Raw genomic sequence first — 27,307 nt, forward strand, 5'->3', positions numbered from 1 at the left:
ACAACAAACTAATATTTAAAAAAAAATGTAATGGCTGAATTGGATTCAATAATGAAGAAAAATAAAAAAGAGCCCAGAATCGATAGGATATCCTTTAGTTCTGGTTGAAAAGGATCTCGGGGACCTCAAGAAGCCCCTTAATAAAATCACTAGATTACATTGGTGACCCTGGAACACAAAACCAGTCATAGAGGTCAATCTTTTAAAATTTAAATCTAAAGCTGAATAAATAGCTTTCCATTGGTGTATGGTTAGGTTAGGATAGAATAATATTTGGCCGAGATACATCTATTTAAAAATATGGAATATAGAGAGTGCAAAAAATATCTGAATATTAAGAAGAACGTATTTAAAGTGCAACATATATTACTAATGATAAATATTTATATATATATATATATATATATTTACGGTAGGAAATTTACTAAATATTTTCATAGAACTTGATCTTCACTTAATATCCTAAAGATTTTTGGCATAAAAAAAACTATATTTTTGACCCATACAATGTTTTTGACAATTGCTACACATCCAGGGTCACATTTTTGCAAATTCTTGGCAGATGATGGCTACTTTGAGGATGATAAAATTTTAAGTTTAATTTATTTTGAGTTTTTTTGTCACAATGTAATTCTCAGAGTTACCTTTATGATAGTTTTGATGAGTTTACTATGTGGAAAAAGAATCAGTGTTTCATTTTTTTATCTCATAATAGCTCACTTATTATTATTATTTTATTTTTTCAAAAACTATTTAATATCTAACATTTTATGTATCCTACTGTACATACAATTACCCAGCATTTCTCACGTTTTATATGATTTCACTTTCTCAATTCTTAAAAATGTTTCCAAGACTTTTTAAAATACATTTGACAAACGATTTTATCAAAAGCGACTTACAATATTACAAGGTATACATTATTTATCAGTACACTCTCAGAAAAAGGTTACAAGAAAAATTAGACAAAATTGTTGTCACTGGGGCAATACCTTTTTAAAAAGTACACTTTTGTACATAAAAGATGCAAAGGTACATGTTGCTACCTTAGAGATACATACTGGTTTCTCAGAAGTACCAAAATTGTACATACTGTATAAGGATCTTAAAAGTTACCGTCCCAACTTTTGCACCTTTTATTTGAGAGTGTATGTATATGCCCCGGGTTCGAAACTATGACCTTTTGTGCTGCTAACTCAATGCTTCACCACTGAGCTACACATAATGTGTATTTTAATGTGTTTTTCATACATTTTTGGTTTGTTTTGTAATAAAAATCAAGCCATAGGTATAGCTAGAGAAAAATCCCAAGAAAGCGGTTATATGTCCCCTGTCTTCTACCCTTTATGTAGAAAACAATAAACACTTTCCAGCTTTGTTTCCATCTACTATGCTTCACTGATGAGCAGGGTGGAAACAAATGACAACCAGGTGATGTCCATCATAGTTAAGTGATGTTGTTTTTACTGAGCTGTCTGTGTACTCCTCAGAGTTTGACAGTTGTAATCTGTTGCTTATTCCTCAGCATAGCGTGACCCCACACTCATGTGAGGAGACAGAGAGTTCTCAGTGTGTCAGTGTGAGGTCTGGACCGGGGAAATGTTTGGGACCAGATAAGCTTGTGCTTGACAAGAGACTGCAGATGCTTTTGTATTACAAACTGTCATGTTGCAGAGGGACAGATAAAACCCAGTGATGGGACTTTGGACCTCACTCCGGCACACAGAGACGAAGCCTCGCTCCATAGATAAACGCTTTGACTGAGATTTGCTTTGTTTTTGTATGTGGGCTGTTGGATGGGGCTATCATACATCTGCATGTACTGTGTCAGACCCCATCTGGTCTGTGCGGCTTATTGTCGCTAAGAACCGCCTGTGGGTTTAACATTACTGTAGGTCAAATAAGAATAAATACTCATTATTTCCTAGATGAAACTTAACAAAATCTATTTTAGTATTTTCAATAGTCTATTTTTCTGTCTGTTTGTTACAAAACTGACAGCTGAAAACAAATATTCATTTTACTTAAGCAAACAACCATTGTTGATTCATACTAAAGGGATAGTTCACTTTAAAATGAAAATTCTGTCATAATTTACTCATCCCCATGTTGTTCTAAACCAGTATGAATTTCTTTTTTTCTGATAAACACAAAAGAAGATATTTTGAGAAATGATGTTGAACACACAGCAGTAAGTGACCATAGACTTCCATAGTAGGAATAAAAAATATGATGGAATTTAATGGGTACCGTCAACTGTGTGCTCACCATCATTTATCAAAATATTTTCTAAGTCATTTATCACAATACTTCCAAAATAGATAAATAAATAGATAAATATTTTTTATTCCTACTATGGATGTCTATGGTCACTTACTGCTGTGTGTTTACCATCATTTCTCAAAATATCTTCTTTTGTGTTCATCAGACAAAAGAAATTCATACAGGTTTAGAACAACACGAGGATGAGTAAATGATGACACAATTTTCATTTAAAGTGAACTATCCCTTAAGCTAATTTCAATGCCTAGCATGGTGCTGGATCTGAAATAGGCTTATTATTCGGAGTTTTAGTTTTATTAGATCTATTGCAGTTGTGTTCATATTTTAAACTAGTTTTTTATGTTTATTCACTGAAAAAAATTATTCATTCAATTTACTCAATTTTTTAAGGTAAGTGGTCGCAATCAATGTATTTAAGCTACATTTAAACAAAAAAGTTTTTTTTTTAGTTTTCATGCTAATTTTTTGTAATTTTGCAATAAGCTTTAGTCATTTTATTAGTTTTTATTACTTTTATTTATATTGCTATTTTAGTTGAATTAATTATTTTTCAAATTAATAAAATAATTATTTTTTGTTTTAGTTTTTTTAGATTTTCATTAATAATTTTAGTACCTCAACTTATTTCAGATTTATTTATTTTGTTTGCTTGAGCTTTTACATTTCCAATTTACCTTTAAGTTTTTCAAAAATGCAGCTTGAAGTTAAAAAAATCTTGGTTATGCAAGTCAATTCAACCTACTTTTATAAACCTGTGATAAGTTGACATAACGTACAGTATACTGTAAAAGCAAGTTGAATTTGTTTAACTAATTTTTTTTATTAAAGTAACATAAAAATATATGTTGATTTGATATCATTTTTATGATTTATAATAATCATTTTTATCAAGTGTAATATTGAGACCTATATATTATTTGATGTTTTACATGTTTTTGAATAGTTTTCGTAGTATAATAACGTTTCGGAACCAAAGCACCGGACATCACGTGACCACACAAACCCTTTGCCCTAAATTTAAGGTGCATAGCTGGAAGTGAATTGTTGCTTTCCTTCACCCAGTTGATTTTCAGGAGTGAAATGCACAGTAAAAGCCAGCTTGTAATGCTATTATTCATTATCTAAATGCAGTCACAGTCTAGACTCCGCACTGATAAAAATACAGAGCAATCCACCTCAACTGTCACGCTTGCAACCAATTCATTAGCTCTCAGAGGTGAGCGGTGGGAGCCGACTCCACTCCTGTCTCAATTGGGTTTTCAATCTAGGCACTCGAGTTGTAACACGCTCTAAAAAGCTCCCATCAGATGACTGCATACAAACTCAGCACTCCCGTGTCACTCTTTTTCACCGTTACGTGCATTTAATTGTAGACGTACATGCATGTGCATGGGTGCATGGATCCCAGGCAATTTTGTTAACCTATATTTGATTCATTTTTCCAACCATTTCATATAACACGCTATGACGGTTCTTCTGCGTTTCTCAATTTGAAAAGGATGAATGAATAATTGGATGTATCCATTCGTCACCGACTCCGACATTACCTCCAGAAGATTAATTGAGGTGGTTTGAATGTTCTATGGTCTAGTAAGATCACAGTCCAGCACCTGCTTAGTGATGCATTTCCCCGGCAAATGCCATGGGCCAGCGGTTCCACTGTCTCGCTATTAGAGGAACGTCATTATGCGCACGGTCCGTCTCATCCTGAACAGAACAGAATAATTCCCGTTGAAAATTGACACAAATTGTTCAGGATCGTTTTTTCCTTGCCGCAACAGCAGCAAACCAATCATTTCCCCATGCTTCAGGTGTCTATGACAAATGAGTAGTCTTTTGAGTGTTTGCAATGTTGAGCCTCGTGAATAACGCATGAGATTGGTGCATTTGAGTGCACTTGGCACAGGCTGCTCGCGTGGCGGCCACACCTGCTCTGGAGTGACGCCATGGACGCTGTCCGTTCCGATCTGACCTTCAGTGTGATCATGACCTACAATGCTCAACCAGCTCCGCTTGACGTTTCAGTGAGGACTGAGTTGCAGAACATTCGCTCTTTAGCCTCGTCTTGGATGTCTTGACACTTTGCCTAGAGCTTCTGCACAAATGAGACGCAGTGATGTACTGACAGCTCTGCTGATGAAGTCATGGCTGAAGTTTGTCCACTTTGATGGAGCTCACTTCACTCTGCCTGTGACAGCGTGACTGCCAATCATTTTAAATTCAAAAGATAAATCCCATATCACTTGCAAATTGAAGTGTTTTGACACACAAGGCCTCACCAGGGTTAATAAGTTTAAAAGAGTTAAAGGGACACTCCACTTTTTTGAAAATAGGCTCATTTTCCAGCTCCCCCTAGAGTTAAACATTTAAACATTCAGCCGATCTCCGAGTCTGGCGCTAGCACTTTTAGCATAGCTTAGCACAATCCATTAAATCTGATTAGACCAAAGAGTTTCGATATTTTTCCTATTTAAAACTTGACTCTTCTGTAGTTACATTGTGTACTAAGACCGACAGAAAAATAAAAGTTGCGATTTTCTAGGCCGATATAGATAGGAACTATACTCTGATTCTAGCAAGGACTTTGCTGTGGTACCATGGTTGCAGCAGACACAATGATATTACGCAGCGCCCGAAAATAGTCTCCGTATAGGCCACTGGTGAATTTTTTTTGAATTCTGACTTTAAACTCAAATTTTGAATTCTGATTTATTCTCAGAATTCTGACTTTATTCTCAGAATTCTGACTTTAATTTCAGAATTCTGACTTTAATCTCAGAATTCTGACTTTAATCTCAGAATTCTGACTTTAATTTCAGAATTCTGACTTTAATCTCAGAATTCTGACTTTAATCTCAGAATTCTGAGATTAAAGTCAGAATTCAAATATTTTTTTCACCAGTGCCTAATCCTCTTCCGTATTAGTAACTTTTAATAGCAAGGGATTATTTTCGGGCACTGCGTAATATCATTAATAAAATATCGAAACTCTTTGTTTATTTTTTAGCACGATGCTAATGGTCTAATCAGATTCAATGGATTATGCTAAGCTATGCTAAAAGTGGTACCGCCAGACCCGGAGATCAGCTGAATGGATGCCAAAACAGTAAACATTAAGTGTTTAACTCTAGGGGAGCTGGAAAATGAGCATATTTTTTTTAAAATGGAGTGTCCCTTTAAGCAAAATGTGCTTATTTATGTACAAAAAACATCTTATAAACATACCTATTTTATGTACAGTAGTTGTGATTTAATTTGAATTCCTACTGAAGTGAATCATACAAAAAAGTGATTTTTCGAAAAAGCACAAGTGGGAATACACCCCTCACCGCAGTGTCACAGGGTGAAAGCAGGTTGTAGTAAAATGTATGATTGAGATCGTATTAATTCATACCACTTCCTACTGTAAGATAGATACATATTGCCATAAGATTTTGACATTGACATGGTTGCCTTTATTAACTCTTTCACCGCCAGCGTTTTAAAAAAAAGTTGCCAGCCAGCGCCAGCGTTTTTCATGATTTTCTCAAAAGTTTAATGTCTTACAGAAAATGTTCTTCTTCAAATATATAAACATGCAATATACCAAATGAAAGAACAGACCCTCTGCTTTCAAAAAAAAAAAAAAAAACGTTTCATCCTACCTTCAGTGGTTCTTTTGTAATCAGCTTTTGAATATGGGTAGGTTTCTGCAAAAACACCACATTTTGAGCAAAAAGCAGAGATAATTCAATTTTTGTGACGGACTTTTCATAGAGATCCCATTCAGAGCGATCTTTAAAACAGACACGGACATGCAGCAGCTTTCCATAGGGCAATACTTCTGGGTTTAAAAAGTTGCGGAAGTTTTATTAGCCACCTAGTGGATAATAGCGGTATTGCGGAAAGACAGAAAAACTCGTCATTGGCGGGGAAGCGTTTTCTCTTGATTGACGAGATATCTCATCAATGGCGGGGAAAGAGTTAAACGTTTTAGGCCCAAATTATATGGCACTGGAGGCAGCACTTTTAAGTTAAAACTAATTGCTAGATTTCATATTTTAATTAAGTTAGGATCAAGTAGATAAAATTTTTTTTTTTTTGTGTGTTTTTATTTGTCAGCTGCATAAAGCCTAGCTGAAGGTTTAAATGGGTACGGTGATCAAATCAGACTCCTTACACTTTTACTTTTTCTGTTTTTTAAGTGTATGCGAACGTACGTGCACGGTCAAACGCATAGCCTTAAAAATTATAGTTTATTTGACTCGTTCGTGTACACAGACCTCTGACGCATGTGCATTGCGACAACATGCAATGCATCTCCAGGACTACATACTTCATTCTCCTGTAGGTGCATGCATGATATATGTGTACAATGTACGCGGGGTTTCAAAAATCTGGCGGTGCACATACTGTACGTGCGCACTCTTCTGAAAACAAAAATTGCGTCATGCGCACTGTACGCGGACCCTCACGTACATGTAAAAATGGACTATACTTCGGCCTTAAGTGTGTCGTGTCACTGCAGTGCTTTGAACGCGTTGTCAGATTGTGTTGTTTGCTCTGTCCCGTCTCATTGAAGAAGTATAATCAAGCAGGACTTCAGCAGAGACCTCAGTATCTCCTCTCATTACACGGAGACTGTACTTCAGAGAGTCATCATTTGCACGACTTAATGAATAGGTTAATAAAACGGAAGAGTTTAATTATGTTTTACTTCCTCGATTGTTAATGGTTTCGGAGTAGCTCAATTGAATTATACGATTTCTGTTATTAATTATCTGTAAGTCAACTTGTTTAATTGATATTTTACAGTGCCTTGATAAAATTACAGCTAGAGGCAAAGTGGTGATAGACACACAAAGGCCACGGACAAATTATCATACAACTATTAGCTTGTTTCCAAAGGGTTTTATGTTAATCTTCCAGCGCTTAAGTACCCCACAATTAACATCAGGAGGAGCTGCCTTCCAGCAAGCCTCGCAAATTGAAGTGCTTAGATAAAAAAGAAGTTATTCAGATGTAAACCAGTCGGGCTATCGTACTCGAGCGTACAGGAATTTTTTATGCGCACAAGCGTGTCTATGATCAAGGAGGTATAACAATATCATTATCTCTCATGGGCTATGACATAAGATGTCTCTTTCAGCTCGCTGCGCTTTTGTATTGTGCTAAAGCGGGACACTAACAGGCAGATGAATGGCTCTCATCGTCAGCGCCATCTGATGAACGAACACGTTTACATATCAGCGCTGGTGGCTTGATATGCAAATATGGCACTTTAAGAGGGCTATAGGGAGATGTGGCTCATTGTTAGGGCATCATAGCCTTGTGTTACTTGTATGCTAAGTGCTGTCGTATGCAGGGCACAGGAGGGCAGGGGCCCATCTTGTAAATCAACCTTTGTCTTTATATTCTTAAACCAACAAAGAAAGCCACAATCTGGGATGTGTCATCAAGAGGACAGTTATCAGCTTTTGATTTTATCTTTTATATTTATTTTTATATTTTACAAGTATGCTGAACTGGGACTCGAACTCGAACTTAAATATATTCAGTTTAATACATAAAGTCGTTTTTTTCTATTGCAAAATGAGCTTTCATACTTCTAAACTTGATTTTTGGGAGTGGCAAAGATCTGTCTTTTGTTTAATGACATTTGCAGTTATGCATTTGGCAGGCACATTTATTCAGAGTGATTTACAATGCAAGTTGTATTGTATATTTGATCAATTTGTGTGTTCCCTGGGACTCAAACCCCTGGCCTTGGCATTGTTAGCCCTCTGCTTTACAAATAGAGCTACAGGAACCCTAAAAAAATGACCTCAGCTCCATTCTTGCTGGCTCTTTTAGTCTTTCTTGTCGCGCTGAAACAATAAAGGTAATTTTCACTACAATGCACTTTATTGCACTGTATAAACTTTTTAATCACCATGGAAAGAAAGTGTCAGCCAAGCAAACAAATGGAAAGGGAACCTGGCAGCCCTAGCGTGGAACAAATAACAATGCTCTCTTGTACGACGCCACATATGTTTACATACTCAAACCGTCTGATAATTACAGATTGCGTCTTGAAGGTTGGCACACACCGGCATAACCATACTAAATACTTCTAGCCGGTTTCATGGGACTTTCTGGACAAGCATGCCAACCGAAAGACTCCTCTCACCCACGGTTTCAGTCTGTCTTTTGCTCTGACATTATGTCCACATAGCCTTTGTGTTACTGTCCAGATAGGAAAATAAAACACAGTATTCTCTTCCCCATGTAAATACAGTATATATGGCCTGGTCAGACCTTTAAACATGATAAACACTTTCGCCTTCAAACCGAATTCCTTTATGTCAGGACCTATAAATTATTGCGCATGATTACAAAGCTACCGATGTAATAAATTAAACTGATGGACAGAATTATACCCAGTGCTTCCTGCACTCCCCAGTGACGCATACGAGCCTAGCGCACCCTGACAGCAGCCTGTGATTTAACACAAGCAAGGAGGCCAAAAGGAAAACAGAAAACATTCACAGGAAAGGTCTAGGACCGGGCCGCCGCCTAGTTTATGAAGCCCTCTCTTATTCACCGCAAACGCGCCACCGTTAAAAAGCTCCAAGCCGAGCATCTGGGAAGACGGGGGAGTGTGTTATTTATAAGTTAGCGGCAAAGTTTATCATTTCAGTCAAGAGGAGGGAATTGTTTGACACAATAGTCAGAGGAACAGAAGAAAAAAGAGATGGCTAATTTTGAACAGAGCCAAGAACAGATGTGTCTGCTCTTGACGTGGGCATGTCATGGGCAGAGATAAACAGAGAGAGCGCAGAACTGGCACGACACTTGATCATTTATCTCACTGAGAGACAGATTAAAGGCAGAGCCCAGTAAAACAAAGTTGGGCTGCCTTAATCAGGGGACAGACTGCAGGCATTATAAATAATAAATCAAGCCTGGATATTGAAAGGCCTGGGTGATATTAGAGAGCGTGGCCTTTTAAAGCAACAAAAGCAAGCCGTTCAAAGCTGTGCCTGTGCTTCAAGCATTGAGAGGGTTGTGGGTGTGCTCCAAGTACTAGTCAGTTGCCTACTTAAGCTCAGGATACACTGCACGATTTTTGGCTGTCCCAGATGAAAGATTGCCATTGTGAAACAATCGGGCGATTTCTGTGATCGTGGCTATTCATCGGTACTCCTATGTTGTACAGTGAGAGAGGTTCAAAGACGGCCATTCTCCCGGTTTTGTGTCCGAAGATAGCCTACGATAGTTTTCTGACAGTGTCAGAAATTCAACTTGATCAACAGTGTGTTTGCTGCTATGACCTACGTACCAGTATTTGTTTAGCACTAGCGCATGCTGGTGACGTTGTGAGTCTCCGACTCAATAGGTGTCATCATTGTACAGTCTACCTCCTTGACGTACCCACGTTTAAACACTCATGTTAAAGTGTTGCACAGTGTGATAAGGTAATGATCTTATAGGAGTGCAAAAATCTTGCAGTGTATCCCGGGCTTTAAACAGCTAGCTTCTAAACTTAAAATACACCATCATTAATAATCATACACTTATGTGTTAGACATCATTTGAAGGGTCTACTTTTGTCAAATAAAGAAAATAAACAGGGTACGCTTACAGACGTCTCTGTCTCCGCCATCTGTCTCTCAAAACACATTACAAAAACCAATTGAAACTCTGCGAATACTCGTCACAAATGTCTGCTTTTAAGCAAACTAATTACAATCAAAAACAAATATTTTCTGTTTATATAATCTGTATTGAAGTAAAGAGAGTACCGTTTTTCCTGGCTGACCTCATTGTCTGTGATAAGGTAACACCCAAATGCGGAACCCGCTATTCATTTGAAAATGACTTGGCACTGATCAGTTCAAACATTTGACCATGAAGTTGAAAAACATATTCAACATTTTTGGACAAGAAAAGTTAGATGGTAACATAAGCCACATGAAGTTTATGTAATACCTCAAAGCAAAGCTCTGAATTAGTTTATTAACATTGCTTGGATAAACACTTTGGAAATGAAAGTCATGTTATGTTCACTTGTATCTTCAGGAACTGTTTTCCAAACTGACACAAAGATGTACATTTTTTAAAGGGGCGGTGAATTTATCGATTTTATTGTTTTATACTGTTGTCTGATGTCTACTTATGATGTTCGCGTGGTTTTTACATTCAAAATCATCAAAAACAATAAGTAATAGGCTATTTTGTAACATGGATTAGTGGCTGTCTGGAGAAATGGTTCGTTTGAAGGGGCGGGCCGCATTGAAGACCTGGACGTAAACACCCACTGCTATGATTGGACGGCTTCATTACCCGTCATTACAAGTGGGCAAATGTTTTAAAAACATTAATGTGTAAAAATAGGAGCCGAACACATATATGTTTGAGCCACACAAGATTCTGGGTGCTAAAGATGATACACATAAATGACAATACGTATAGTAAAGTAGAAACAAAACTTTCAACTCGACGTGACTAAAGTACCGTATACAACACAGTAAGCGCGCATCAGATTATAAACTGCGGCTGATAAGCTCTTATCAATAACTTTGTATATTTCTATTGTGCTTGTGAGTTTGCTATTAGATACACGTAACGTTACATACCACAGTTATATGATAAAAAAGATTTGTTGAGTGTTGGACCTTTCAAACGCAACTCACCTAAATTACCGTATACAACACAGTAAGCGCGAATCAGAATCTAAACTGCGGCTGATAAATCCTTCTTTATCAATAACACTGTATATTTCTACCGTATATTTTTACATTAAAACAGTCAAACATACGTGTTTAGACACGGATGTTACAACAGACATATCAAGCGATCTCTTCTAACAAAGCAATAGTGAAACGCAGTAACTTAAATAAACTTACTGTGTACTGCTGTGTCATTTTTGTCAGATCCAATATTAGTGGTGTTTTAATCACAGTCTCTCTGCAAATCCAGCATCGACTTCTTTACAAATGAATCCGTGTACACAAAGTAAACACTCCCCACTCGAGCTGGAACTTCTTCAAAAGCAAACTTTATCCACACATTACTAAAGTTGAGACTCCGTTATACAGCGTCTGTGTTCTTCCCATAGACCGTTCTTCCACAACCGAAAATGCGTTTCCATGGTTTCTTCAGTTCACCGCGTCAAAATAAAAGTCTCTCAGAAAAAATGTATTTAAAAGTCATTTTGGTTAAATTTGGCAATCTTTAAATACATGTTTACTTATTGTTGACACACGTGTGTCACGCGAAGCTGTGGGCGGGGCTACAAAAGTGGTCCTTGTATTTGGCTATGGGGCGGTGCTTCAATTCTACTTTGACGTCATACTTCTCCGAATTCCACACTGGCTTGTTTTACTGGCTTGGTGCCAAAAACTGTTATATTTCAGTAGCACGGACGTTTTCAGTTCTGAAACTTGCAGGATGTTCATTTAAGTATGATGACCTCTTATATAACAAATTATCAAGTAAAAATTGAGTATTTGATTCACCGCTCCTTTAAATTATTATTTAGATTTAGATTTTATTGTGCACTATTTATTTATTAAACTACAAGCAAAACATTTTCTCTTTAAGTCTCCACAAAGTCATTCTAGCACAACTCATTGAGGCATTAAGGGGTTGGGTCTTTATCTCCTAGGGTGTAAATCACATCAGTATTTATGATCATTGACCCTCCCTTGCATATTGCCTTTACACAACAAAAAGTGTCTTACAAAAGTTAAAAAGCAGGTAAATGGTTTTTACATCTTTTGTAGCAAATTCTCAACTCTACAAGATCCAGTACTTTTTTGTTTGTGAACAAATGTTTAGTATGTGTTCCTTGGCCTTATTTCAGCAACTTTTAATTTTATTTTTACATACATGTTACTCACATATAATTGTAGCACAGTTTGTGCTGAATACAGTGTTATGTGATATTAGCCACTAATAGCAACTGAAAAAAGACCAATATAAAGAGCATTTCAAAAGCTCTGCCAGTGTCCCAAAATGGTTGGACCCCAGGGGGTTAAAGCCACTTTCTACTTTGTGAAGCTTAACAATGTTTTGGTGAACATCAGAACTATAGTCTTTGGTTTACCCATTGTGATAAATGATTAACGGCTTTTTGTTACAGAAGTTATGACAGGACACCATCATGTTTCTAGTCACCTTGGTGTGCTAAGATTTGTTTAATATCAACGGGAATATACTTCAGAGATTTTTTTACTCATAAAAACATTTATTCAATAATGTAATTCCCCCAATTTTAATTGTTTTAGTTTATTTACGATAATTTTAAATTAAAGCTCAAAATGAGAAACATTGTATTTTTTATTTTTTACAGCTTTCCTTGCTCATATTTACCAAGGATCCGAATTTTTTTTTGTCCACAACTGTATGCATTTGTTGATACTTATTTTACAGTGCATTAAATCGGTGCAATTCTTTAATTTATCAGTATGGGATCAAACCCATGTCTTTTTCATTGCTAACGCAGTCCTCTACCAACTGAGCTACATAAACACTGACCTCTAAATTTAAGCATTGTCATTTTTTAAAGCCAAGCTCTAAGTATCATCACTGTTATTGTTTATGTTAGATAATCTGAGGTTATTTAGCATGCGAAATAACCCCCGCAGGTCACGCGCGGCATAATTTCAACGCCGAAAACATAAAGCTGACTTTTATGTTCCTCTTACTCCATAGGAGAAGCGTCTCTCTTTAAGTATGATTAGGGTGAAGTCAGGGTAGAGGAGACAAGATTTAAATTTCTCCATGTCATTAGTTCGACACGGGGTCACAGCTGGGCTTCTCCCACCATAATTGCACGTCTTGATTTATCCGTAAAGAAGCCGAAATACATATAAATCTTGGAGCTCATCTTTGTCGCAGTTTCCCTCTCTGATTAATGACCGGAGCAGAAAAACAAATGCTCTGCGAACAAGTATGAATTATTCATCTCGATGGCCGGTTAAACGTGTATATTTCCTTTAAGAAAAGTCAAGGTGTTTCTTCTCCCCCGTCTGCCGTTTTGCTGATGATGGAGAACGCAAGGTTGGCTGCGTTCTCGGGGCCCTAATAAACTTTATTTCTACCTCAGTCATCAACCGCGGGCCCCACACATAAATAGCCTTTATGTAAATCTGTCAGCACCTGGCCTGTGCCGGGGCTTCTGTGTAGATATTGGCCTGTCTGGAGGTTTATGACGAAGTTTAAAATCATTCATTAAACTGACCCGCCGGTAAATCGGCTTACTGGAAAATTGCCCCCGCTCTTCTATTTGGATTGTAGATGCGATCATGGGTCCATTTTTAACTTAATTAATTGGCCGTTTCTGTTGACAAGAAATTTATGCACTAATAATTTGCTGGAAATAGATGCAGAGAGTTGGAAATGAGATATCCATCACAGGCTTGTGTTCCAGCAGCTGCGGCGCGGCTAATATGAAAGTATTTCAGCGACTGACGACCCCGCTGTTTGTGCAGTCAAGATTATATATACCCACGATCCATTGCCTGCCTGAGAGGCGCTCATGGAGGTCTATGATAACAAAGACTTTGTGATTTATAGCTTGCTGTGAAAGCAGAACTTGATGAGATTAAACAATTTCATAGCACAAGTGTTTCTCGGGCCTTCTGATTTGTAGTTGCGAGCCGATAGTAAATCAAGTTTATATATCTGGAAGCCTGCTCAGCAAAGGAGTGCAATTACTGTTTAAGACAGCTACTTTTTATTTAATTTTTAACCAGGGTTTGTCTCCTTTATTTTCGCGCCTGTCAGGGAGCCTCTCACCTTCATAAGTCCTTCTCCAGGGGAGGGGAGGATGCTGGGAGTGCAGGGCCTGCTGCTATCTGTTCCTCGCAGCTTTTAAAACAACAGCGATGACCTCACGAGTCAGAGCGGGGGGACGGGCCTGGTTTTAACCCAGACGTCTCCCTTTTGCTGCTTTTTCACCCTGCTAAACTGTGTTTCCGTATACTGGAGTACATCCATAAATATGATGGCATGTAATGTTGTGGATGTTTACAGGATGTGGTGTTGAGAAAATGAGGGGCAGTGAGTTAATTGCATTTTTGAGATTTATACACGGTATGTGGTAACACTTTATAATATGGTATCATTCATTAACTATTAACTACTGTTAACTTTTTACCATTACAACATTAACTATTGCATTAAACAAATACAGTTGTTCATTGTTTGTTCATTGAACTTAAACCGATGTTTCCACATCTTATGATTAAGGAAAAGTATTAGTAACAGTATGTTGAAAGTTATATTAATTCAGATAAATAAATACTGTAGAAATATTGCTGGTAACTTGTAGAAATGTTAAATGGAACCTTATTGTAAAATGTTGCCACATATGTTTCTTTGGTAATGGCATAAAATTGTAAATAATTTAGTAAAATATTTTTTTATATGTGTATTGTTTATTGAGGACTTTTTTAATTACGATGGGCTGTGAAGGTTTTTTTTTTGTCTATTTAGTCTATTTTAATTATTTTTTTATTAGTGTTCACAAGATAAAAATAGCATTTTATAATTTTTTACATCGCTTTTAATTTGGCCACCAGTTACAAATACAGGCCCATGAGACACTGGGGGGGAGGTGTTCTCAGACAGGGTTTAGGCTAATTCAGTACTAGGCCTTATTTATATTAGGTCATTTAAGAAGTTTTTACAAACATAACTTACACTGTTAGAAAAAAAGGTACAAATCTGTCACTGGGGCTGTACCCTCATAGGTTCATTTAAATAAATACCTTAAAAATATGAAAGGAAAAATATTAAACCTAATAGGCAGTTTCCTGGACAGGGATAAGACCATTCCTAGGCTAAAATAAATGTAAGAGCCGTCCAAAATTTAAACAACTTGCACTGACATATCTTAAAATACATCAGTGCCCTTTGTTTTGCCTCAAAATCTACACAAGTAATGTCTTTAGTAAGGCATGTTTGTTAAAACTAGTTATATTAAACTAAGGCCTATGGTTTCCAGCTAAGCCCTGTCCGGGAAATCAGCCCTAAGAGCCTATTGTGTACCTTAAGGAAAAATCTTGTAAAGTTAAATTTTAGGGGTACAAAAATTTTAGGGGTGTTGTACCTTTAAAGGTACACAATACACTCTCAGAAATAAAGGTACAAAAGCTGTCATTTGGACGGTACCCTTTGAAAAGGACCATTTAGGTACAGATATGTAAACATTTGATACAAATATGTATCTTTTAGGGAACTAATACACTTTTTTAGGAACAAAGTTTTTGAAAGGGTAAAGTCCCAGTGACAACTTTTGTACCTTTTTTCTGAGAGTGTACCAAAAACAGGTGTCCATCTTGATACAAAACAATGTCACTGTTATGTTTAGATTATCAAGGAGTGTTTTTCAATTAAAGCAGCTCAAACTTGCAATTTAGTCGGAGACTAGGATAAGCCCCGTCCGGGAAGCCCCTAAAAGTAAATTTAGCAATTTCAAAATCCAATTTCACAATCTAAACTCTTAATTTTCCTATGTTGGAAAGTTATGCCAGGTTATTTTCAACCCAGCGATGGGTTAAAAAAGGCACATACCCAGACGCTGGGTTAAATTAACCCAGAAAAATGTATATTTTCGACCCAACAATGAGATAATACAATCCAACATTTTGCGATGAAACAATATAGCATAGGTAAAATTACAACCCTATGGGTTGGGTTCGTCCCTTTTGAAAGATACCCCCCCGGCAATTTTTAACATTATTTACATATTTGAAAGGAATACAATATGTGAAAATAATGAAACAAAGAGAACATTTTCATGAACATTTGCATTCCACATTACACAATGATAACATGTGTTTACAATAATTTATTTGTACATTTTCCCAGTCAAGACTGAACAAAGTTTAGGCATGCTGCCAACGGTTTATGTTTTTAAATATAATTGACACTTTTACCTCTGATGTCTGAGACTTGATTGAACAAGGATATAGATATAAGTCTTATCTCCCTCAAACCCATCATCTCTCCTTCCTGCTTCGCACAAAAAATCTGATGTCCATCTATAAGAGCCAATTAATAATGAAGTTAAAATAAGTTTATCGATATTATTGTGAAAGATACATTTGTTTCATTATGTTTTCATAAGCTAACTAAATCGCGTGCCGTCACCTGGACTTCTCTGTGCGGCTGTGCACGGCTGCGTGCTGCAGAAAGAAAATACACAGAGGCACGCTTCAGTTTGTGTTTTCAGTTTAAATGGTATTGTGCATATCTTCTACAAGCATATATTGGGTTTTTGGCACGAGTATCAATGTAAATGAATACACTGGCAAATAAAGGAAACTGTATAAACTTAAATTTAAGATTTTTTCTGGGGCACGTATACCCCAGTAAAAGGGGTTTGGTGAGACCCCTGCCACTGTCTGTTTATTATCATAACATGTATTTGTTTTTCCTTTAGTTATGCCAAAGGCAGAAATAACAATTTCAAACTCGTCAGTGATGAGCATCTTTTTTTCTGTGCGTTTGCATCTTTTTTTGGCATCACCTCCTGCAAACATGAAGAGATCTCATTATTTAGACGCATCTCGTTTCTTTTTCCTCCCATATGCCCCAAGTCAAAATTAGTTTTCACTGTCTCTGTGATCTTCTCTGACTGGAGTGCACTATAAAGTAAAGAAAATGGCTGTCTTCACATGAGGGCAGAGTCAAAGTCTCACTTCACAGAGTCGTTCTCCCAACTTAAGCATTGCTAAGTAACCTTCACATTTCACTCATGTAAAAAGCTAATTTCCTTAAAGTTCACATGTCACTTTCTGCCGGTCTGCTTTGTGGGAGCTCTTCAAATGTCTCTGAGCGTCTAATTGCGTAGGAAACATCGCAGACATGCCGGTTTGACAGTCCTGCTCACAGAATGCTCAATAATTTAACATCCCACACACTTGAAAACATTCCTGACATTAGATACAGCTCCTAAGAGCAACATAAAGAGCCACCATGTGTCACACCTTTGAGAGAGAGTGTCTGTGAAATGCAAAGATACAGAGAAGAGATACACACGAGGAAGGGAAAATAGAGGAATTGACAAATGCATTATTTTAAATCAAGATTATGTGAATTTGCAAGCAACTTTATCCAGATTTAATTTGTTTATGTTAATTATTTACAGACACATTTAGAGGTGTTGTGCAATTTCATTTTTTTATTTTATTTAATTTTTTTGAAGTTTGAAAGTGGCATAATTATTAAATGATAAATGATTCATTGTGAACGTGTACGATGTGATAGTAGTGGAAGAAATTTTGTTCACTGCACAATGTATTCTTCTGGTTGCATGTAATTATGTGTATATTAATATTGTGCTTGGCATAGGAAATGATTACTTTTCGCCAGGAGATAAACAAGTGTAAATATCTTGGGTCAGATTAACTTATAACAATTAAATAACATAAATAACAATTGTATTCTCTGTTACTACAAATGTTGCACGGGTGTATACCAGTCATAAGTCGCACGGAGATATTTGTAGCAAAAGCTAAACATAACTTTTTATGGGTCAAATTGTATATTTTTTATCTATATATTGTATGTTTTTGTATATTTTAAATCATTAGGATATTAAGTAAAGATAATTTCCCATGAAGATATTTTGTAAATTTCCTACCGTAAATAAGTTAAAAAAATTTTTATCATTAGTAATATGTGTTTCTTTACCCTTAGATTCCAGTACCATGGCCAACTATTGTCCTATCCTAACAAACGATACATCAATGGAAAGCTTTTTTATTCAGCTTTTAGATAATTTATAATTACCAATTTAAAAAATGTACACTTATTACTAGTTTTGTGCAGGGTCACATATACTATATATTTTTTATTAATTATAAATAATCAAAACTTAGAGACACAAGTGAAAACGCTGGAGCTTTTTTATTGTCATATTTAATTTACTACCAAATAATTTACTTTAATAATTTAAAGCATATTTACATTTAGACTCATATTTCTATTACACTCAAATGTACACTCATATATAATAATAAAATGGTTTCAAAAAGTTTAGCTAAAGTTTTATGAACCTGGCATTGACATGGGTGATTAACTTCTTACTAAACCTTTACTTTGATAAACCTGAGCTATACGCAGACTCGTCTTGGAGAACATTTGGCTATATGCTTCAGGCAAAAGCTGTTTTGCTTGTGATCGCTGATCACATGATCCATTTACGTAGCACAAGTGCATTGAAGTAGAACTGGTAAATCATTAAACACTTGCTCAATGCAGCTCACACTGAGCTCACCACACAGAAAGACTTTGAAAGCCCTTGGAGGGCAGGCACCATTACACCTACATCTCCCTCTCCCTCTCTCTCTAGTCATTACCTAAAACAACAGATTTAATACATTTTCATGCACACTACAGCAATTTAAAACACATTACTGCTAGTCATCTGAGAGACAATTACCAAGGTCAAAAACATTAAACTGCCTTTTTGATGTTGGCGTCTTCGGTGACTGGCACGTCAAGTATCTTTCTGATCTCAACACATAAATTCATGGTCTACTAATCATACACATCATTTATTATAAGTGACAAGGCCTTGACCCATATTTTTTAATGCAGACGTTTTAATTTATTTCGGTACTTTTCAGTTACTGTACGAGTTATATTGAACGAGCTCGATGAATAAAAACTCACAAAGTAAAACGTTCTGTTGATTTAAATACACACAAAGAAGTTTGTTTTCCCGCTCATCCACAGATCATCAGACAAAAAACTGTGTTACAAGAAAGACAAGGAAAGTTTCATACCCACACAAAACATTTCTTTATTTTGATACAGACCCAGAGAGAAAACATATCAAAAAACATTTACTACATATCTTTTGCAAGCACAAAAAGCGCGAAATGGTGTCAAGAGAAAACAAAACAGAAAGCTTGTTTCTTCTAACAATTGCTTTAAGCTACAAAATCTCCTTGAATCCCCAGCCTCCCGTTACTGTCGAATTTCCACTCTTTCTCTTCTCGCTCTTAAAGGGAAAGCGCAGACCCTTGTGTTAGGCCTGATAGGCTGTAGTCTGATGCTTAGCAACAACATTCCTGTGCCTTAAGTAGCAGTAAGCCCCTGGCTGAACTCTTTGAAGTGGCTGTCAGGCCACATTTACTTCGTTTTAGCACTTTGTCTACTTGTCCAGATATATAAGAAGATAAAAAGCACTGGTGTTTACACTGATCTTTGACTCTCTCTCTCTCTTTCTCTCTCTCTTTCCCTCTGTCTGTCTCACTATATCTCTTTTGCCGTGCTGGTAATTAGATTGCCGGACTGATCAGAGTTCCTCCGGACTAGAGGTCTACACGGGTCCAAAAATTCCTACCCGAACCCGATCAGACCCGTAAATGTGCTACACTGAACCGACCCGGACCCGTCTGTTGTTTTGAAAGCTGGACCCGGAACCGACCCGGACCCGTCTATTATTTAAAAGCTGGACCCGGATCCGACGCGGACCCGTCTATTATTTAAAAGCTGGACCCGAACCCGTCCGGGAAGAAACAGACCCGACCGGCAAATATTCTTTAGCTAAATGTTATTAATAAGTCAATAAACAAGTAGCGAAAATTAAACTTTTTGTCTTACCCATAACGTTAGAAGTTAGTCTTCTCCCTCCTTGTACCTGACTGTGTGTGATGCACAATCCTTATTTCCAAGAAAGTTCCATCCATGTTATTCCTCTCTTGACGATTGAAATGTTTAATGCTTATTCCAGCTTTAAAAGTCCACTTTGTTGTGTATCGGGTCAACTTGCTTAATAATGTATGCCCATTTGGATTATAATAACGATTGCTCGTTCGGTGTCATAGCTGCTTTCGTTAGCTTTACTTTGCTATCATCTCTGTGCTCTTTGAGCAGAGTCGCGAAAACTTTAGATATAATACCAAGACGGTCAATTTATAATATTATTATAAAAATTATAGAAGTCACGTCAGTGCAAAATGCGCGGTATGGTGGAATAGGTCCCGCCTTCTAAATAAAAGAGCCAATTGTCAAAGGTAAAGTCATTGCGTCTCACTGCAGAAGCTCCTGACTGGTAGCCAGAGAAACATTACAAGAGCGCATGCGCGTTAGCTGCCTGGTTGGAGCAACCAAATATAAACTTTTTAACGCAACTTTAGCGTCATAGAAAAAATGTATGCGACAGTTAATCTAAGTTTTTGTTGCTGGATAAATATTTTATTTAAATGTGAGTGTGTGTTCTCCGAGTCCGATCGACCTCGGGTATTACCCACAATGTTAAACAGACCCGGACCCGAAGTAATAGATTGAGACCCGACCCGGACCCGGCTGATCATTTAAAATATAGACCCGAACCCGTACGGGTCCCGGGTCGGGTCCCGGGTCTTCGGGTCTCGGGTCTTCCGTGTAGACCTCTACTCCGGACGCGCTCGGCCCTGTCAAGGCTCTCCGGCGTTCGTGCTTACCAAACTAATGCAGTTAACTGGATCTTAGCCACCTAGTCACTTCTTCCTGCTCTCTGGGGTATAGATTTGTTTGGAGTTGATAATCACAAATGGCTGGATTCTTCGTCATTTATTTGCGGGGGAGAAGAAAGGACATGAGAGAGAAGAGAGAGAATGAGTATGATGTATAATCCAGGAGACGAGTCATATTTCACCGTGACATTTCTAGCAAGCGGCTCTCCCTTTGAGCGCCGAGCCCCCGTCGGGCAGAGAGCTGCTGTGGCTTTCTCTGTTAATGCCATTATTAGTGAGTTTTTCTCTTTCCCCAGCTTGTAAATTTCTGCTACATTATCATAAAGTGTAGTGATTACTCAGTGTATAAAGACAATAATGATGTGAGCAGGCAGCATATGCCCACGGCCCGGAGAACGAGAGCTCGGCGTGCTGTGACGAGAGGCTTATGCAAACCTGACGCAGCAGCGCCCCCATCTGGCCAGTGCAGGAAGTGTCGCGTACTGACACAGCGGTGTGTACATCTGTGTTTGTGAATGTGTGTGGGTGAAGAAACAAAGAAATGCTGTGTTTTAGGAAAAAGTGTCTTGGCATGTGATTTTGAGTGTTAAAGTCAGAAATGTCTGCTTCATTTCAAGTCCTAAGCTCATAAAGCACAGCTAGATCCGGCAGCTTCCAAAGTTACCACACCATATGGTCCGCATTTCTCAGTCAGGGCTACAGGATTTCGACCCTGATGGATATTCATTTGAGCAGAGGGATGAGTGAAGTCCCACCTCCTCCTCGTGGTAACACGTCGGTGGCATAACTGCATCTGAAGATACTTTCATCTAGACTCTAGATTGTATGCAGTGTGCTGTCAGCTTCTCTCTCTCTCTCTCTCTCTCTCTCTCTCTCTCTCTCTCTCTCTCTCTCTCTCTCTCTCTCTCTCTCTCTCTCTCTCTCTCTCTCTCTCTCTCTCTGTATCTCTGTCAACCGTCTGTCCCTCTGTTTGGAGCACAAGACTCGCCACTGATGTTGAACTATCAATGATCACTCTAGCAGGCTGAATCACCTTTGATATCAGCTCTGTTTCAAAATCTACTGTGTAGCCTTGGCTCCTAGTGCCTACGTAGGCAGCATCACAACATCATAAAATCATAAGTGAATGATCTGAAATACATAGAGATCAAATCTGCATGACACAGAAATATGCATGGCTTTATTAAAGTTAGACGCCCACATTTTGGGGAATTAGCTTATTCACAGTATCCCCCAGAGTTAGATAAGTCCATACATACCTTTCTCATCTCTGTGCGTGCTGTAACTCTGTCTGATGCAGCCCCTGCTAGCTTAGCTTAGCGCAAAGAATGGAAGTGAATGGCTCCACCTAGCAAACTGCTCCCAATAAGTGACAAAATAATGCCAACATTTTCCTATTTATGGTTTGTATAGTCACACTGTGTACAAATAACAAGGTCATATGAGACACAGCCATCTTTAAACAGTATACTGTTACTTAGAAGGTAACTATATTCTCAGAAGGCGAAGCACTGCTACTTGGGTGGAGTGATTTGCACAACTCTGACCGAACTTTCGGCTCCTCACAAGGGGGCTTCTCGGGTGCTGCGAGCAAATCACTCCATCCCAAGTAGCAGTGCTTTGCCTCCTGAGAATATAGTTCCCAGTATGTATACTGTTTAAAGATCGCTGTGTCTCATATGACCTTGTTATTTGTACACAATGTGACTACACAAATCACAACATATAAATGTAAAAATGTTTGAGTTATTTTGTCACTTATTGGGAGCAGTATGCTAGCTGGAGCCATTCACTTCTAGTCTTTGTGCTAAGCTAAGCTAGCGGGGGCTGCGCACAGAGATGAGAAAGGTATGTATGGACTTATCTAACTCTGGGGGATACGGTGAATAAGCTAAAATCCCAAAATGTGGGCGTGTTACTTTAAGGAGACTTCACAACAATTGATTAGCATGTAGCTAAGCTAATGCTAAAAATACCCTGATATACATCATGCATTACACATCACACACACAATATTAAATAAATCTATTATTAATTCAGATTTTTCAATGTTTAATTAAATCCATTTTAGGTTTTCAACTGTCATTTTTTTCATTCACCCACCACGTTGGATTGATTTTTTTACTAACCTTGTAACAGTGTATTTTGGGATAGCCTACAGGAGATGTAGTCTTACAATTTTATCAACATGTTAATAGTAAATAAACTGCCTAACATATGAAACATATGAAGCCTTAAACATTGCCTAAAAAGTTTGCTCAAAAAGTTTTAAAGAAAGCTACAGTGTTTATTTAACGTAATCTCATGGAAAGCCGTGTTATAGTCACAAAATTAAAAAAAAATTATAATTAAACAATTTAAATTAATTTATTTGTGTCCATGGCACGTAATTCAGCTCTTTTTTTCGTTCCTTGAGCACAATGTCTTTTTTGTGTTTTTCGTGTCTGTGGCACGACTTTCTTTTTCGTGTCATTTTATGTATTGATTTCCCTTTTTTTACATCATTATCGCTTGGGGTTAGATTTGGGGTTTGGGTTAGGATGTACTTTTATGTATTGGTTATTCAATTTTTTCTTCTGATTTTAAATCTATTCTCGCCTGGAGTTGGGATTAGAGTTGGGGTTTGGGTTAAGATGTCTAAAATGTAACAGAAAGTGATTCTAACCCCAAGCAATGGTAAGAAAATATGAAGAAAAATAAATATATCAATACATGAAATGAAACGAAAAACAAAGTCATGCCATGGACACAAAAAACTATTTATTGAAATTTGTGCGAGTGACACGAAAAAGACATTCGTGCTCATGTACTCAAATAAATTAATAATTTTTTTCGTGACTATTACACGACTTTTCATGAGATCACTCTGTGTTTATTTCAACCTGCGTCAAAGCCACCATTCATATTAGCTCTTTAGTCACTTACCATTATAGCAGAGATATAAGCACACGCGATCGGCTATTTATTTGATGTATAGTGATATATTTTAAAAGCAAATGATAAACAAAGTGCTCTGCCAAATACGAAACTCTTAACTGCCTTCCAGATTGAATGAATTCAAAGGTTGACCCCTTGGCTTGTGATTATGTTTGTGTAAAATCTTAAGGATGCCGATCAAAGCAAGGCCCTTGTCCGCCTGCCCTTTTTCCCCCCTAAGAAAGGCCCAGATAACAGCTGGCATTCAAACAAAGTTTTTCTTTAACTTTTTCGCAGGGATGCCTATTATGAGCCAGGTCTCCTTTCTCATCTTGATGACGGCTCATTGAATAAAGAGAAAGAGAGGAGTGGAGGGGAGGGACGGAAGTGGGAGGGAGGTCCCTGATTAATCTGCTTCAAGGGTGGGGGTGTTTGATCAGCGGACCCGGCCCGGGAGGGGTGGGATGGTTCGGAGAGAGGGGCATCTCTGATGTTGACAGCGGGCGACTTTTGCGCACGGCATGTGATTGACGTGCCTGGCCGCTGGGCCGGAGGGGGGGTGTTCTGTGTCCAGTGGGGCATAGCCGGCCCCTGTCTGTGGGTGGTGGTGTTAATAATGTGGCAACTGGGAAGATTAATTGTAGACAAGCAGCAGGATTACGAGCGGCTTTGTGGTCGGGATGGGGCCGTTTGGTGGGTGAGGCCTCTGATCTGTCAGGTCCAGAGGAAATTAGTTAGGGCGGACTGAAGCTGACACTGAAAATGCTGCTGTAGGATATTAAAGCCAAATGGCCAGAGGAGATTGAAATGGTAACAAGGAAACTGCTGACATGCTCAGAATGCGGTTACAGTGCTGGATTTAATGTCATTTATTGTAATTAGGCTAATAATTACTACTAAGATAACAGTCAACCAAGGAAAAAATGGTTATTTAACCTAAGACTCAAGCTTTGGTTTGTCTTTTTTTCAGATTTCTACCAGCTATTTTGGGGTTAGGAAGAACCAATAATTATAAAATAACCAAATATTTTTCTAAGAACATGAAGCAGTGTATTTGTCCATGTTTGTGTATAACAGGTTTCCAGTTACACAGAATTAAGTATTATAGTGCAAGCATCAAAAAAACTGAGGTCTTATGATTTGGAAGGGTTACATCTCCATTGTTGGTTTATTTTTATTAATTTAGCTTCTATGGTATAGAAGAAATATTTGGGGTACGGTTTTTGGGAAACCGCTTTGCTTTATACCTAATAACACCCCTTGCTATTATGGTGTCTTGTGACCCATTATGTTTATTACATTTTGCATGTATGCATTTGGGAATTGACGTTTTTGTCCTAAGCAACTTAAAGTGAATTGGGATCCCTGGCATCGAAACTAGGACAAAGCTGAGCCACGGGAACACAAGAAGATTACTTATATCCTTAAATATCAGCATTTGGTATTCATACACTGTATACATGTTTATTTTAAAATACATTCTTAGTACTAAACCCAGTATTTGAACATACTATATACAGTACATGGCCACCTTAAATGTTTATTTGTCATTTTCAGTCTCAGAATGATTAAATGCTCCGTGAATTGCTGCCTGCAGATGGGCTTTGTATTTTCACAAAGGCATCAGATATCAACACATCGTGATGTACTGTGTTCTTGGTCCTTGAATAAAGACAAAGGAGGCTGAATTTTTTTTTCGTGACCTACAAGAAGCACACAGAGGATCTGTATTCTCTACAGCTCCTCTTCTGTTCTGCCTGTCTGTGCAGTGGCCTTTATGTGAATATATTTGTATTTTCTAAGGTCGGCCAGTGAGAGATGAGTTTACTTAAACTCAGATCTGGCCTTTAGAGAGCAGTAATTTCATGCCACCTGTTGGATTGTCAACAGAGAAGAGCGTGTGTGGGGCGAGAGGGAGTGTTTTAGTGAGTGGCAGGCTGACCCGGGTTTGACCCGCGGGGTCGCTTCATGGCTGAGGGGTGGCTCGGGCTCTTCCCCTGATGGCCCCCTATCTTTAACAGGCAGGGGACAGGTAATCAAAGCCGGGGCCCGTCCTTACCTTTTCCCTCCCGTCAGTGCAAAATTATGAAACTTGACCTCGTACCGTACCCTGATAAAATAAGTACGGTGCTCCTAACATTTCCCCTCTTCAGCGCTGATAAAATTGATGGCATTTAGACAATGAAATTTCACATTCTCTCAATCTTCTGGAGAAAGTCTTTCCCATTCTCTTCCCCTTTTGTATCATCAATCTAAGAGAAATGTCTGGATTGGTCGTGACAAATGAGCTCTTTTCATTTAACTCAATTAGAATCATTGCACAGAAATCAATAACCAACATTTCTCCTGTCTATGCTGGATGATAAATCATAGCCGAGACGCTGTAAACGTTTGCAGAGCTGTGAATTTATGTTTGTGCAAACTCTCTTTCTTGCAGAACATCAGTGATGATGTGAAGTCTGAATCCTCCAGAACGCCATACAACCCTTTACCACGAGGATCCAAAGATGCCAAAAACCACAAAGGTAAGCTTAACTTAAAGTAAAATAGGCACAAAGCGCAAATACAGTTTAAACAAAAGAAAGACATTTGGTGTCTTCACAGTGTCACAAATCAGGTTCTTCTTCAATGTGTAACTTTGTGTTGCGTACTTTTAACCAAGCTTGTTTTAAGCTTTTGACAACTTAAGGTGACTCATAATAGCAAGTAGTGAGCTGCTTTCTATGCTCTCTATGTAAGTTATTAGTTTAAATGTTATGTTTTATACTATTTTAATGCTTAATTGACCAATATTAAACCTGACTATTTACAACTACGGTATTTTACGAAAACTGTAATGAGCACGGGTCCATTTTTGGCGACCCGCTCCCGCCCGTACCCGCAAAGTTCAGCACCAGATCCGACCCGTCACCCGTGATAATATCAAAATTAAATCCGCACCCATCCAGACCCGTTAATATTTGGCCCGTTACCCGACCCACACACGCATAACTCACACACGCACAAATTAATCCAATTAAAGTGAGTATTTTTTATCTCGTACCTCCCTTAACATCACAAAAGCGTCATGAATGTGATAATGAAACAGGCTAAAGTGCGCTTTGTTTTGCGCCATTCAAGTAGCATACCATCGGCACATAAATAGGCTATGGAACCTGAACAAAACACAAATAGACCTATAAATGAAAAAAAGAACAAGAAAAAATACAACCTACCTACACAACCCCTGCTGTGCTCCTACAAGTCTCGTCTCGAAATGGTATCTAAGATAAGACGTTCCCAGCTTCCGGCTATCAACGGCAAAACTTTATGCAACTCCTGGAACGCTCGCTCCAACTAGGCTAAGAGAAGCATCAACAAAGGTCGCGCACTGTTGCAGTGGTGGTGATGTGATGGGTCAGATGTCATATGTTGCACGTGTAATGGTAACTGAGACATACAAATATTGCACATATTTTCATTCGCGCTACCCACCCGCACGGAGTTAATTATCCGCCAGCATCACTGCTTGTGAATTTAAGGAATGTCACAATCCACCCGTTTTAGACACTTTTATGTGGGTATAGGCGGGTACCCGACCCGTTGCAGGACTCTGATACACAGCACAAAAGATTCGATCTTAAGGTTTGCTGTTTTCACATTTTCACATACACACCACAGCGTTGTCA

The 27,307-nt window shown here is 38.0% G+C and overlaps 1 protein-coding gene across 1 annotated transcript in view; it reads left to right on the plus strand.

Annotated features, from left to right (window-relative positions):
• The window catches only part of lrmda (leucine rich melanocyte differentiation associated), a 338,769-nt gene that overhangs the window by 267,224 nt on the left and 44,238 nt on the right, over nt 1-27,307 (plus strand). Inside the window, exon 6 of the mRNA XM_065297191.2 lies at nt 26,077-26,164. Coding sequence (XP_065153263.1) covers nt 26,077-26,164 — 88 coding nt within the window. The remainder of the gene's footprint in view (nt 1-26,076; nt 26,165-27,307) is intronic.

This window comes from Paramisgurnus dabryanus, chromosome 20 (assembly GCF_030506205.2).
Source record: "Paramisgurnus dabryanus chromosome 20, PD_genome_1.1, whole genome shotgun sequence".
In the NCBI taxonomy this organism is placed as follows: domain Eukaryota; kingdom Metazoa; phylum Chordata; class Actinopteri; order Cypriniformes; family Cobitidae; genus Paramisgurnus; species Paramisgurnus dabryanus.